The sequence below is a fragment of the Vitis riparia genome, chromosome 17 (genome assembly GCF_004353265.1).
Source record: "Vitis riparia cultivar Riparia Gloire de Montpellier isolate 1030 chromosome 17, EGFV_Vit.rip_1.0, whole genome shotgun sequence".
NCBI classification, from domain to species: Eukaryota; Viridiplantae; Streptophyta; class Magnoliopsida; order Vitales; family Vitaceae; genus Vitis; species Vitis riparia.
In genome coordinates this window covers 16,129,529-16,141,634 of record NC_048447.1, presented here as the reverse complement: position 1 = coordinate 16,141,634, position 12,106 = coordinate 16,129,529, and the positions used below count along the sequence as shown (strand labels likewise).

Sequence of the window (12,106 nt, the reverse complement as noted above, 5' to 3'; positions counted from 1 at the left end):
GTATTGTAATAGCTCTTTTGTTCTTTATATTTCCCTTCTTAGTGAATTAATCATTTATCTTTGCATTATTTAGTATGGTGATTCTAATTTTTTCAGTTTTCTATTTTTTGTTTGTCTAATGCAGGGAGCAATTATTGCAGGATCAATTACGACAAGCTAAAGAAAGTGTTTCTAATATGCAGAAACTACATGAACTTGCACAAAGCCAGATGTTTGAACTTCGTGCCCAATCAGGTAAGATGCTCATTCTGAATGTCAATACCATGTCATTATTTTATTATTTGCTTGACCATGTTCTTGGTGTCACAAGAAACACTTTTTTTCATCCTTTATGCCTCATCCTTCCCCATGGCAGGGAGTGATTTTTCATTTTATTCCTTGTCTTTAAATAGCTTATGCCAACTTACCTTTATTCAATAACTTCAGAGGAAGATACAGCAGCAAAACAATCAGAAGTCAGCCTTCTAATGGATGAAGTTGAACGGGCTCAAACACTGCTTCTTAGCCTTGAGAGGGAGAAGGTTCATCTCAAAACCCATATTCTGATTTAGAAGGATCTAACTAGCCTGGAATTACTTGCGGTTAAATTGAATGTAGATATGCATCTAAAGGGACTTCCATATCAAACTCAGTGAAACTTCCAATGGGACTTTTTCATGACCCTTGCAGCTTGTAAATATGGAATATTATGTATCCAAAGAAATAGTCTTGTAGCCAGCTTAACAATAGTTCAAATGATTTTAGCATGGTGTATTCTCTTTGGCTATATCAGAATGCAATTTCTGGTATTTAAAAAATCAATTTCCTCCATAAATTATCCTTTTCAAATGGCAGGGAAATAGAACATTCTCCACCATTAGATGACTCTAAGATAGCTCTAGAGAACCAAATCTCCAAAAGGGAGTTGCAAGAGACCTTAGCTTCAACTATTGAGTTTTTAATTTTACAAATTATGGGCTTTTGATAAGAAGCTATTCAGGTACAACTAGTGATAACCTATGGGCCTATTTGGCAATGTTTTCAAATTAGTTCTCAAAAAACAGTTTTTAAGAACAATTTTCAATTGTTTTCAGGAACAAAATTCTGATTGGGAACTCAAATATGGAAAACAGTTTTCTCTACTTCTTCCTCATGAAGTTAGTGTACGCTTATGTACAATGTAAAAGTTTTCAAAGTATTCTTCGTGTTCTCAAATTTTTCTCATAACACTTTACAAAAAACACCTGAAAATATCTTATACTTGTACCAAAAAATTTTTGTTTTCAACAATTTTTTAAAAATAAAATTGTCAAATGTGTTTTTTTAATTTTTTTTTTATTATTATTAAAATTTGAAAACAGTTTTCTGTTCTAAAAAATAGAAAATTGATTTTAAGAATAGTTTCTAAACATACCCTATGTTTCTTGCTAATACCAACAAAACACGAATACCTTTTTCCCCCTCTTGGTTGCAATCATGAAAACCTGGACTCAGCCGAAACACCTCACTAGGGTACCAAATGAGCCAAGTCTAGTTAAGTAAGGGGATCGTCATTATGATCTATGATGATTCATACTGCAGCTACATGCTTTTTTCTTGTATCACTGAAATATTAAAGCCAATGTTTCAATCTTTCTTGTTTTTCTATCCATTCTTCTCTCACTGGCATTTATTAGGTGCTGTGTGTTAGTAGTGATAAGATACTGAAACCTGGTGTTAGTTTTTGTTGCTTGTATTATTGCATTTCATGACTATATTGGTAATTTTCAAGTCTTTGGAGGTTTTTGTCATTCTTGATTATAAGCTGCAAATGAATCTTGTTTGGATCATGAAACTCAGTGTTAGTTTTTGTTGTTTGCATTATTTCATTTCATGGCTATACAGTAACTTTCAAGTCTTTGGAGGTTGGTGTCAATCCTGACTATAAGCTGCAAATGAATCTTGTTTGTCTCACTGCATGCATTACCTTATATAACAACATGTTAAAGTTGTTCTTTGCAAGTACTTCACAATCTCTTGGTTGCTTCTTATATGTGCATCTTAAAGCCTAGGCAGAGGTGTTTTAGTGTATAACCTCCTGTGGGATTGTCCTTGCTGGATATGATTTTTCCCTTTTTTCAAAAACTGTGGTTTGTAGTCTTAAAATGGAAACTGGTACATGTTGGACATATCAACACAGACAACCATGTAGGACCATCTTCTCAACACCTTTGAACTAATAAATAAAGAGTTTGCTTTTTCTACTTGCTACTTTTGTTTCTTCTAGTCAGTGGCTTGTTTATAGCTGGATGTTTAAATATCCCAACTTCCATTGAAATTCTATGCAGGGACTTCTACGCTCCAAGTTACAGTCAGCAAACGATGAGAATGGACAAAAGAAGAGGTAAGATATACTTGTCAATATCTACAGGAACTGAATCTTATTGTAATCATTTTATTGTGTGAAAAAAAATGATCAGGGGAAATTCCTTTTTTGGGAAGCTTTCATCTTTGTAAAAAATTAAGCCCCGTTACTTCATCATATAGGCTAAAATGATAGTCTTTTGTGTTAAATTTTTATGTCTGATAGCAATAGATGTAATAGCATCTGTCCAAGAGTAGGAATATCAACAGTTTGCCTAGTATGGTGTTATAGTGCCAGAAAAATGTTTGATTGCATGAAAATCAGAAGCAATTCTTTTGGCAACAGATAAGACCTGAATTGTGTTTGTTAGGGCTTTAGTCCGACCCATCTTAATGGACATTGTTGGTCCATCATGACCTAAAACCTTAGGCTTTTTGGATTAATTGCTGACTTAACATGGTATCAAAGCTTTCATTTTTTGGAAGTCATGGATTCAATCCCTACTGCTTGTTTGTTTCCCTGATTTATTGAGTCCAATTACTAGTCCAAAGATGATATTCCTGTTCCTTTTCTCTATGTTTGGTTCTTCTGTATTGCTTTTCTACCAGAGAATCTGTCAATGTTGCAACTCAATTTTATCTTCCCCTCTGATCCCCTTCAGAAAACAAAATAGACAAGCAAACGAATTCTTTTTTTTTCTTTTCTTCCGTGGGCATATTGGATAAGGTCATTTTGGCACCTAAAACAATCTTTCATGAATACCTTGCATAATCTCAAATGGTCAGTTCTGGTACATGTCCTCCATATCCTAATCATACCTTGCCTGGCCCTGTGGATTATAGTGACTCAGTGAGATTCTGACCCTATTCACCTACAAGTGAGCATCTTCTTGATCAACTCTCAACTTCCTTTATAAGACCAGGCCTTGCTACCAAATTGTGTCATTTGTCCACAAATTTTATCTCCCTTTATAAATGCTTATAACAACTATTTAAGGGTCTTGCTCACAATGGTTTGACTAAATGTTTTACTATTGGTTTCTTAAAACATGTCTTTCATTACAGCACATGGTCTGGTATATTATCTATTTTGATATGCATTATTGTGACACAGTCAGTAAATTTTCCCTCCTCCAATACTAATTTAATTCCTGTTTTTTCTATATACACACACACACAAACACTGATAGGATGTGGTTATAGTGCACTTGAAGTTGTTATAATTTTGAGCTTATTGCTGATTGCTTTGATTGCAGTGATAATCTAGATTCAAATAGTATACTTGAAAATTCTTTGAGTGCCAAAGAAAAGATTATCTCTGAGCTGAACATGGAACTTCACAACATCGAGATCACCTTATCCAATGAGCGAGAACAACACGTGAATGAGATCAAGAGGTTGAATGCATTGCTAAATGAAAAGGTATATTGCTTTGTTGTTCTAGTCTGATGTTTAACAGGGGGGTTTTTCTGGATTAAGGTGAAAATCTTTATTTCCATCTTCTATGGAAAAATCTGTTTTTCAACTCTACAATGTTCAAATTTCAATTGTAAGAGCTTTCCTCTAATATGATGTCATGTGCCATATCATAATGCTTTCATGAGCAAATGGCTGGATAGTTTATCATTCATCTATTTGTTCCTGGTTTAAATGATTACAACTATCAGGTCCAATATGAGAGGTCTTCCAGTAGTGCAGGACAATTTTCTTCTCGTTAATCACCTTTTTATATTGAAAGTCAGCAAGGCTATTGAAGGAAGAAATCAAAGTTGATATAGCTTGAAGGAGGGAAAGTCATAGAAACTAGGGCTCTGTTTGGGAAGTGTTTTCAAAAACCGTTCTGAGAAACAATTTTTGAAAATAGATTTTGAAAACTATTCTTTAATGTTTTGTAGAAGAAAAGTTTATTTGAGAACCTAAAATGTTCTTAACTTGTTTCCTATGTTTTTAAATTTGTTTTAAAAATAACCTTTATTTGTACTGCTTTATTTTTAATCATTTTTCATATTTGTATAATTATTTTTTTAAACAGCTCTTAAAAAACAAGTGAAAACAACAAAAAACATCTAAAAGATGTTATCTGAAAATACTATTTTTTTCCTGTCTTTTAGTTGTCAAGTATGTTCCTGTTTTTTATCCTAGAGAATAGAAAACTATTTTCAAAAATAGTTGTCAAGCATGGCCTTGATATCTTTTTTGGGATTAATCACTATGACAGAGTTCAAGTGAATGGTGAGATGGTGGATGATAAGTATTTAGTTAGAAGCTTTGGTGGGATATCATGTCTTTTTAAAATGTGGAGCTATTTTTCCAAGTGGATGGTTAGTTGACTCCTCACTAGTCATGTGACAGAAACAACAGTCAAGGCTGATAACCTTTTAGGCCTTCTTAACTTGTACCTTCTTATAGGCCACTAACCAGGTGAAGGCTTTAACTCTTGTAGGAGTCTTAAACTTCCAAATTAACTCAGCTCGAGGAATTGGAGTTGGGTTGCTACTATTCCTTTAGGCATTGCTAATGGATTGGAGGGGTAGCAAAATTGATTCCCTTGGGATGGAAGGGATGAGGAGTCTTAAATACCCACCTAGATATGGGGCAAACTTTGGTCTTTTGAGGGAAGGGCTTTAGGTGTTACATTAGTAATAGTGCATTATTAGGAGAGTAGCCTTGGCTTTTGGTTGAGAGATTGATAATTGGTTAAGTTCAGTGATAAAGGCCATAGCGTAACTTCTTTCAATTGCCCTGTTACCTAGCTGTTGCGGCCCCAAGGGTATGGTCTGTACAATGGTTGTCCAGGTTGTTGATGGTGATTTTGAGAAGAGAGGTGATAGTCTGGTCGGATTCCTGATGTGAAGGAAGGCCCATGTTGCCCTCTTTTCCTCAGTTTTTTCCTCTTGGCGATGGCCATCTTACCTGTGTTTTTTGATTGCATATAGAGCTGCAATTTGGTCAAGATGAAGTCAGTCAAGCTCAATTCAACTTATAAAATCATGTTGCCTAAAGTATACTCCAATCCAAGCTGAATTTATCAGGCTATGCTCAGGTTCTTCATGTTACAGCACTTCAAGTGAAAAAGCTAATGGCGATGAGGAACATCAACAACAAAAAGCAACAGCAGTGGAAAAAGCAATGTGAAGTATGGCAATAGTGAACTGCATTAGCAATGTGGCTACTTTAGAAGAAGGATTTTTATGGATAAATGAGAGATAGAAAAAGCTAAGAACCAGAGGTAACAAAAGGCAACAGTGATCAGGTTAGGTTCAAGGGGTTCAAGCCCAAACCAAACTGAGGTAGGAATGATATTTTTTTCAACCGAAGCCCAATCCTACTTATAAAAATGGTTGCCCAATCCTGTCCAAAGGTTTGTTTGTGCTTGGGCTAGGTCTGATGAGATTGCAGCTCTACTTGCATGCATGAAGCTTTATGGGAAGGTTTGAAATTTGACACCTGATGCTGTGTTTTGGGACATTTGGATGGATAGAAGTTTTATGATTTCCAGGAATAAGGAATCCTCCATAGAAATGATGCTCAGAAGGGTTAATTTTCAAAACTATATCATGGATCTCATATTTTCTTGAGTCTGAGTCTCTTTTTGTTTGATATAAAGTCTTTCTTTTCTTTGATAGAAATCTTATGGTTGTCCTTATGATTATATTTTTATTATTTAACAGAACTGTAATATTTTGACTCTGTAATGTGTTGAATATGAATATATAATAATCCCCATTTTCAGTTATTTCTGGAGGCTAATCTGCCAACTTTTTCTTCCTCTTTCTCCTTCTCCTGGCTTTTTTTTTGTTTTTTTTTTTCCACACTCAAGTTGGTCCCATTTCCAATGGTTCTTATATTCTGCAATTTTACTTCGTTGTTGTTATTCCATAGGACCTTGCTCTGGAGGAGATCAAGAAGGAGCTTCTGGCAAGGCCAACAGCAAAATTAGTTGATGATTTACGTAAAAAAGTGAAAATTCTGCAGGTGGTTCCATCCCTTCTCTACATTTCATGCTTACTAATCTCAATGTGTTCCCCCATGAATTTTTCTATAAAAAACATGGGTACCCATGAAGGTTTAGTGTCTGTTTTCCTGAAAGTTACTTGAATTTTATTAACCTTCATGATTTTTCTTTTCACATTTCAGTTGACTAGCTAGTTGTTAGTTGTTATTTCTGCATTGAATTGTACGAACTGTGATGAATGTATGACAAAAATTATTTTACTGTTCAGGCCTTAGTTCTCAAAACAATTTTTATTTGCTGAGTCAATTAGGTAGGAAGCATAAAATCAATTAACAATTTGAAGCATGAAAACTACTCCATGTATGCTTTGTGGCTTCTTGCCCTTTAATATAATTTGTGCTCACTTATCAAAAAAAAAAAAAAATTTGAAGCATGAAAACCATTATAGAATTTAAATATTGCACCAGAGATATCACATTAGTTAATATTTAAAATAATTTATATAGACAATAATTTATTTTTAATCAAGGAACCAGAACACTTTTAAGTGTAACAAATGTTTTTGTTTCTGCTTTCAACTTCCCCTTAAACTTTGTATGTTAATATGTTTCACTCTCAATAGCTTGATGAATGGTTTGATTTCCAGAAAGTTCATATGTTAAGGGAGGATGTGCGTGATTCATTCTTGTCAAATCAAACTTTATGCAATGGTCACTGGGACAGGGATTTATATTAGTATTTGAAGGGCCTGGAGAAACTTGCCTGTAGTGCCTGAGCCTATGCCTGTGGACCTGGTCAAGTGATAAGTGCCAACCCTATTACAGTTTCTTAAACCCAAAACGCAAATGAGCAGCAGTTGGAGATTGCTTGCTGGTATTTGGGCTTGATGAATGGGTTCAGAAATGCTTTTAGAGGAGCTTTGTGTGAGGGAACATTAGGATTTTGGAGCAGTGGGAGGTCTGGCTCCTTTTCCCAAGGAAATGGGTGGATACAGCTTCGTGTTACTTCTGGGTATTGGAGTGGGATAGCACATGACGCTTACAGGAGGCCAAGGGCATGGTTGATAGAGAGTGTCACTAAGGAAAAGTAGGACTTGAGATCCATATCTTTCAAGACTCAGTTTGCTTAGAAAAGTGATCACATATAATCACATATTTGCCATTCATGGGATTTACTGTTACAGTCTATCAAAATAATGAAAAAAAAGGGAAAAGGAAAATTTGTGTTCTGTTCTACAGTGGGAAATGTAATTTTAGACGAATCAAATATTTTCGTTTTGTCCTTCACTTTCTGTCCTTGCCTTTTGTCCTTTGAAAGATATTCTCTTGATAACGGAGACAAGAAACTCTGTTTGTGGTGGTGAACCTTTCTTCTCAAAAAATTTGGTACACCTAAGAATGTCAAATTGCAACATGAAATCATATGCTGTCTCCACTTTATCCTGTGCATGAAGCTGGTATGAATTCTGTCCTGCTTTAAGTGCTTCCCTTTTGGTATTGTCTCATTGGTTGATGGCCTCTCTCTCTACAAGAGGGCACCTCCTTGAGTCATTTTAGTATTTTTTTTTTCTTTTTTTTAAGTGCTATTCATTTTGTCATTTGTTAATTGGTTTGGCTTTTCGCTTGGGGACCTCATTGGTTATCTCGGTAATGTAGATATATTTTCTCCTGTAAAAGGGCTCTCAGCTTCTCTTCAAAGGGAGCTAGGTCCTCTTGGTGTGCTTTTTTTTCCCTCTCCCTCTCTCTTTTCATTCAGGAGGTGGCAGGGGGTAGCAATGAAGGGTATTGTTCCTGCCCTGTTAAATTCACAACTATGTTACATGGGTTTAGATATGGGTCTCAATTGTGGGTATGTGTCTAAGTGTCTAATTTTTACATCTCAAATATTAGAATACGGGGACTTGGTTGAAAAATGATCTTGAATGACATTTGGATATGGCATAATAAAACAAAGTTTTCAATTAGAAGCAAAAAATTAACAGATCCTTGAACTAAGATTTTGTTCTAGAAGGGAAACATGCTTAAAGGAATCTTGATGAGGCTCCTCTCCTACATGATCTGGTTTCCGCCACTTGGATTTTGTTTAGTAGGGCAATCCTAAGAAAATGTGATTTTGTGTGGAACTATAACTCTTAGCAGTATACTATTTCCAAGAAAATCCTCAGTCTTCGGTGGACCCTAGAAATTGTCTCTTCCATCTCAGTGAAATGCCCCCTTCTGGTTTGATGCTACCCTGTGAGCAATACTATGAAAGCCTTGATGACTATCTTAAGGTTACAATGGAATCGTTGAGTGCATTGATTTAATCTAATCAATTGCATTATTAGGTTTAACAGTATAGTAGGCTTATCCACGGAGTTTCTACATTGATATTGGTGGGAGTGTTACATTGCTTAATAGAAGCCTGAATTCTACCAGTTTATTGCTGTTAAAATTATTTTTTCCTTTCAATGCATTTTTTCCCAGAGGCAAAAAAAAATTGTTTAATATGATTGGCTATATTGTTATGTTATTTATTCGTACCAAACAAGCATCTGCATGTTAACCATCCGGTGCTTATAGTTTTATAATTATTTTTGCTCCTGGCATGTTTATTGTGCTAGCATTTACATGCATAATGCATTAGTCTCATGTTTTTTTAAGCCAAAAATTTTGTCCCTGTTTAACTTTCTAGTATTATATTTATAGGCAGTTGGTTATAATTCAATCGAGGCAGAAGATTGGGAAGTTGCTACTAGTGGTGAGGAGATGAGTAAACTGGAGTCCCTTCTTCTTGATAAGAATCGGAAAATGGAACATGAACTCACACAGTTAAAGGTATGTCAGTGGTACTTGGTTTCTTCCTGAGCTTTGCTTTTTCTAGATTCTATGTAGCTACAAACATAGTGCATGGTTCATTATTTAGACCTTGTGTGGAAATCAACTACAGGGAATTAAGGATGTTGAAGATTTAATACTGTGTCTGTTTTGGGAGTTTCCTGATGGTAGTCAGAGATAAATACCTCAAATAGTATCATTTAAGTATGTGCTATAATGAAAATTTTAAACCTTTCCACCACTTTCAGGTCAAACTTTCGGAGAAAACATCTTTACTGGAAACAGCTGAAGGTAAAATACTAGAACTTACAGCCAAGGTCAATGAACAACAAAGATTGATACAAAAGTTGGAAGATGATATATTGAAGGTTTGACCAATGATCTCTGAACTCTTTTGAAGTGTCTGTTTGTTCACTGGTTTATAGGTTTGCATGAGTGTGTTTCCATTTGCCTCTTTATTTGCTTTATTAGTTGCTTGGTTAGTTGTTCACTGGTGTATATATGTCCATGTGTGTATTTTTCATACTTGCCGCTTTATTTGCTTTGATTAGTTGTTCATCTGCAGCATCATGATCAATTGATGTGGTGTAAACTAGTTCTATTGTACGACTTAATAAGTTTTGTGCTCTATTGTTCAACTAAATAAGTTTCTAATTAAATCAAAATTATTGTTTTTTCTTTTTTTTTGTTGTATATCTTTTTTCCTTTTTAATATACCTCAATCCTCCTCCTAATGCAGGGTTATAGTTCGAAAGAAAGAAAAGGTAGTTTGTTTGAAGATTGGGATCTATTGGATAATGGGGCAACAGAGACATCTCAGGTATGCATCTTTTCTTTCATGCTTTGCACATTTTCCGCATATTTAAGAATAAGGCCTTCCAGATCAAAAAGTATGTCTATCAACCATATGTACATTAAGTAGACAAATGTTCATGTTATGTATTTGAGGTAGTCTGTGTAGTTTAGTCGATCTTTTGTCTGGTCAAAGAGATAGTAGACTACCCTGTCAGATATGTGCGCCTTTCTTGTGGTTAGAGTGCATTGTTATGTGTTAATTTTTATCGAGATACATCTATGGGAAAAAAGGAATAAAATAGGAAGATACCATTTGCTGATATCGTGGTGACAAGAATCAAAATTGCAAGTTTTTCTGGTTTGCAATCTGTGTAGAATTGAATAGTAGTGGGAATAAATTTATCATTTTTCTCAAATCTTGCCCCCTAAAATAAATCTTTTACTCTGTGCCTCCCCAATAATAAATTTCTGGCACCACCATTAAAGAACTGCTACTATCTTATTTTTAGAGAATGGAGAAGGGTTGCTGGTTCTTTGCCCACTACCTTTGCCAAGTCTGTATCCTCATTCTAGTTACTGCTCCTTAGCATTTTATCAAACTCAGTTTTGGGAGTTAATGCCTTGAGCAACCAGGATGGCTATTAAGTATTGGTGGATAATCAGGGATTAGAATGGATGTATTGTTTTTGCCTATGCCAGATCTGAGGGCCAGGGGAAACCTACCAAAATGAAGTGTTGGAATTATTCTCTAGGTCTTTCTTTGAAACCTTTCTAATAGTGAGAATCAAGTATTTTTCTCATTTAAAGTTAAATGCACATCCAAGACCTGTCCAAGTCAAAGCTTTTACATGGTTAGTGGTTCAAAAGAGGGTTAATACTAATGGTATGCTCTAGAATATAAGACCTTATAAAGTCATTCTCTAATAGATGCACTATGTATGATGGGTGTGGGGAAGTCAGACTACAAACCATCTTTTTCTTCAATTTTCTATTTCTTAGGATCTTTGGCAAAGAAACTTTCTCAAGTGCCTTTTCATATGGTCATCATATGCTGACTTGTTCTCCTGTTGGGAATGAGGGTGATCCATGTAAGGGGCATGATCATCCTGCTTTCTAGTTGGAGTAATACGTCTAATTGGTCACTTTTAGTCTATAAGCATTTTAAACCTTTGAAATTACAACAGAATATCTGTTGGCATTTCAATCTCTGTAATTCTGGCATTATGGCTTGCAATATTTATATTTTTACCGTGACATTCTATATTTCATTGCAATTCAACCACAGTTGTAATCATGTTTTGTGCATGATAATGTATTTTCTGTTGGATAAGTAATTTTCTTCTCTGGGTACCTCTTTTGGATCAGCGTGCAGAACAAAAACATGTTTCTCCAGATCAGGAACAAAACTCAATGCTTAAGGTGATCTGCAATCAGCGAGATCGGTTTAGAGCACGGTTGCGAGAGACAGAAGAGGTATGTTGTTTCTGTTTCTGTTTCTATAACTGAGATCAAGTTTGTCCTGATTATAATGTTGCTGGCTCACTCGTGTGATTCCACTGAATTCTCCAATTTTACTAGGAAGTAAAACAGTTGAAAGAGAAGATAGGGCTGCTAACAGTGGAACTGGAAAAAACGAAAGCTGACAATGTCAAACTCTATGGGAAGATTCGTTATGTCCAGGATTATAATCTTGAGAAAGTTGTTTCTAGAGGATCAAAGAAGGTATCTTATCACAATTCTATGCTTATTAAATTATGGTTGTCATTTCCTCTTTCTTAAATTTCATCTTCTTTAATCATGTTCAGCATTCAGAAGATCTTGAGAGTGGTTTCAGCTCAGATGTTGAATCCAAGTACAAGAAGATATATGAGGATGATATAAATCCCTTTGCTGCTTTCTCCAAAAAGGTTTTCATTCTTGAACTCCTTTGCTGAATTTGCAACTTTATAACAATTTATGTGTCAAACTTGAAACTAAAGCATGATTTTGGATTTAAATCATTGCTTCTGTTCCATTTCAATCTCATAATCAAAGAGAATAAAAGAGAAAGAAAATCTATGCTCTTGATATTTTTGTAATATTCTCTTTGTGTCGTTAGATATTATGAACTTCTCATAATTCTTCCTTGAAAACATTCCAATCAGCTCCTTTTGTCTGACTTATATTATCATCATATAGTCAAAGCATAAATTTACAATTTCATTTTTGTTTATTGGAA

The 12,106-nt window shown here is 34.9% G+C and overlaps 1 protein-coding gene across 2 annotated transcripts in view; it reads left to right on the top strand.

Moving 5' to 3' along the window:
• The window catches only part of LOC117904638 (protein CASP), a 30,739-nt gene that overhangs the window by 16,783 nt on the left and 1,850 nt on the right, over positions 1-12,106 (top strand). For both annotated transcript variants that reach the window (XM_034817336.1, XM_034817335.1), the window contains exons 6-16: positions 125-234; positions 427-521; positions 2,307-2,362; positions 3,579-3,744; positions 6,205-6,297; positions 8,965-9,093; positions 9,342-9,461; positions 9,833-9,913; positions 11,254-11,361; positions 11,467-11,610; positions 11,694-11,795. In XM_034817336.1, the coding sequence (XP_034673227.1) occupies positions 125-234; positions 427-521; positions 2,307-2,362; positions 3,579-3,744; positions 6,205-6,297; positions 8,965-9,093; positions 9,342-9,461; positions 9,833-9,913; positions 11,254-11,361; positions 11,467-11,610; positions 11,694-11,795 (1,204 nt within the window). The remainder of the gene's footprint in view (positions 1-124; positions 235-426; positions 522-2,306; positions 2,363-3,578; positions 3,745-6,204; positions 6,298-8,964; positions 9,094-9,341; positions 9,462-9,832; positions 9,914-11,253; positions 11,362-11,466; positions 11,611-11,693; positions 11,796-12,106) is intronic.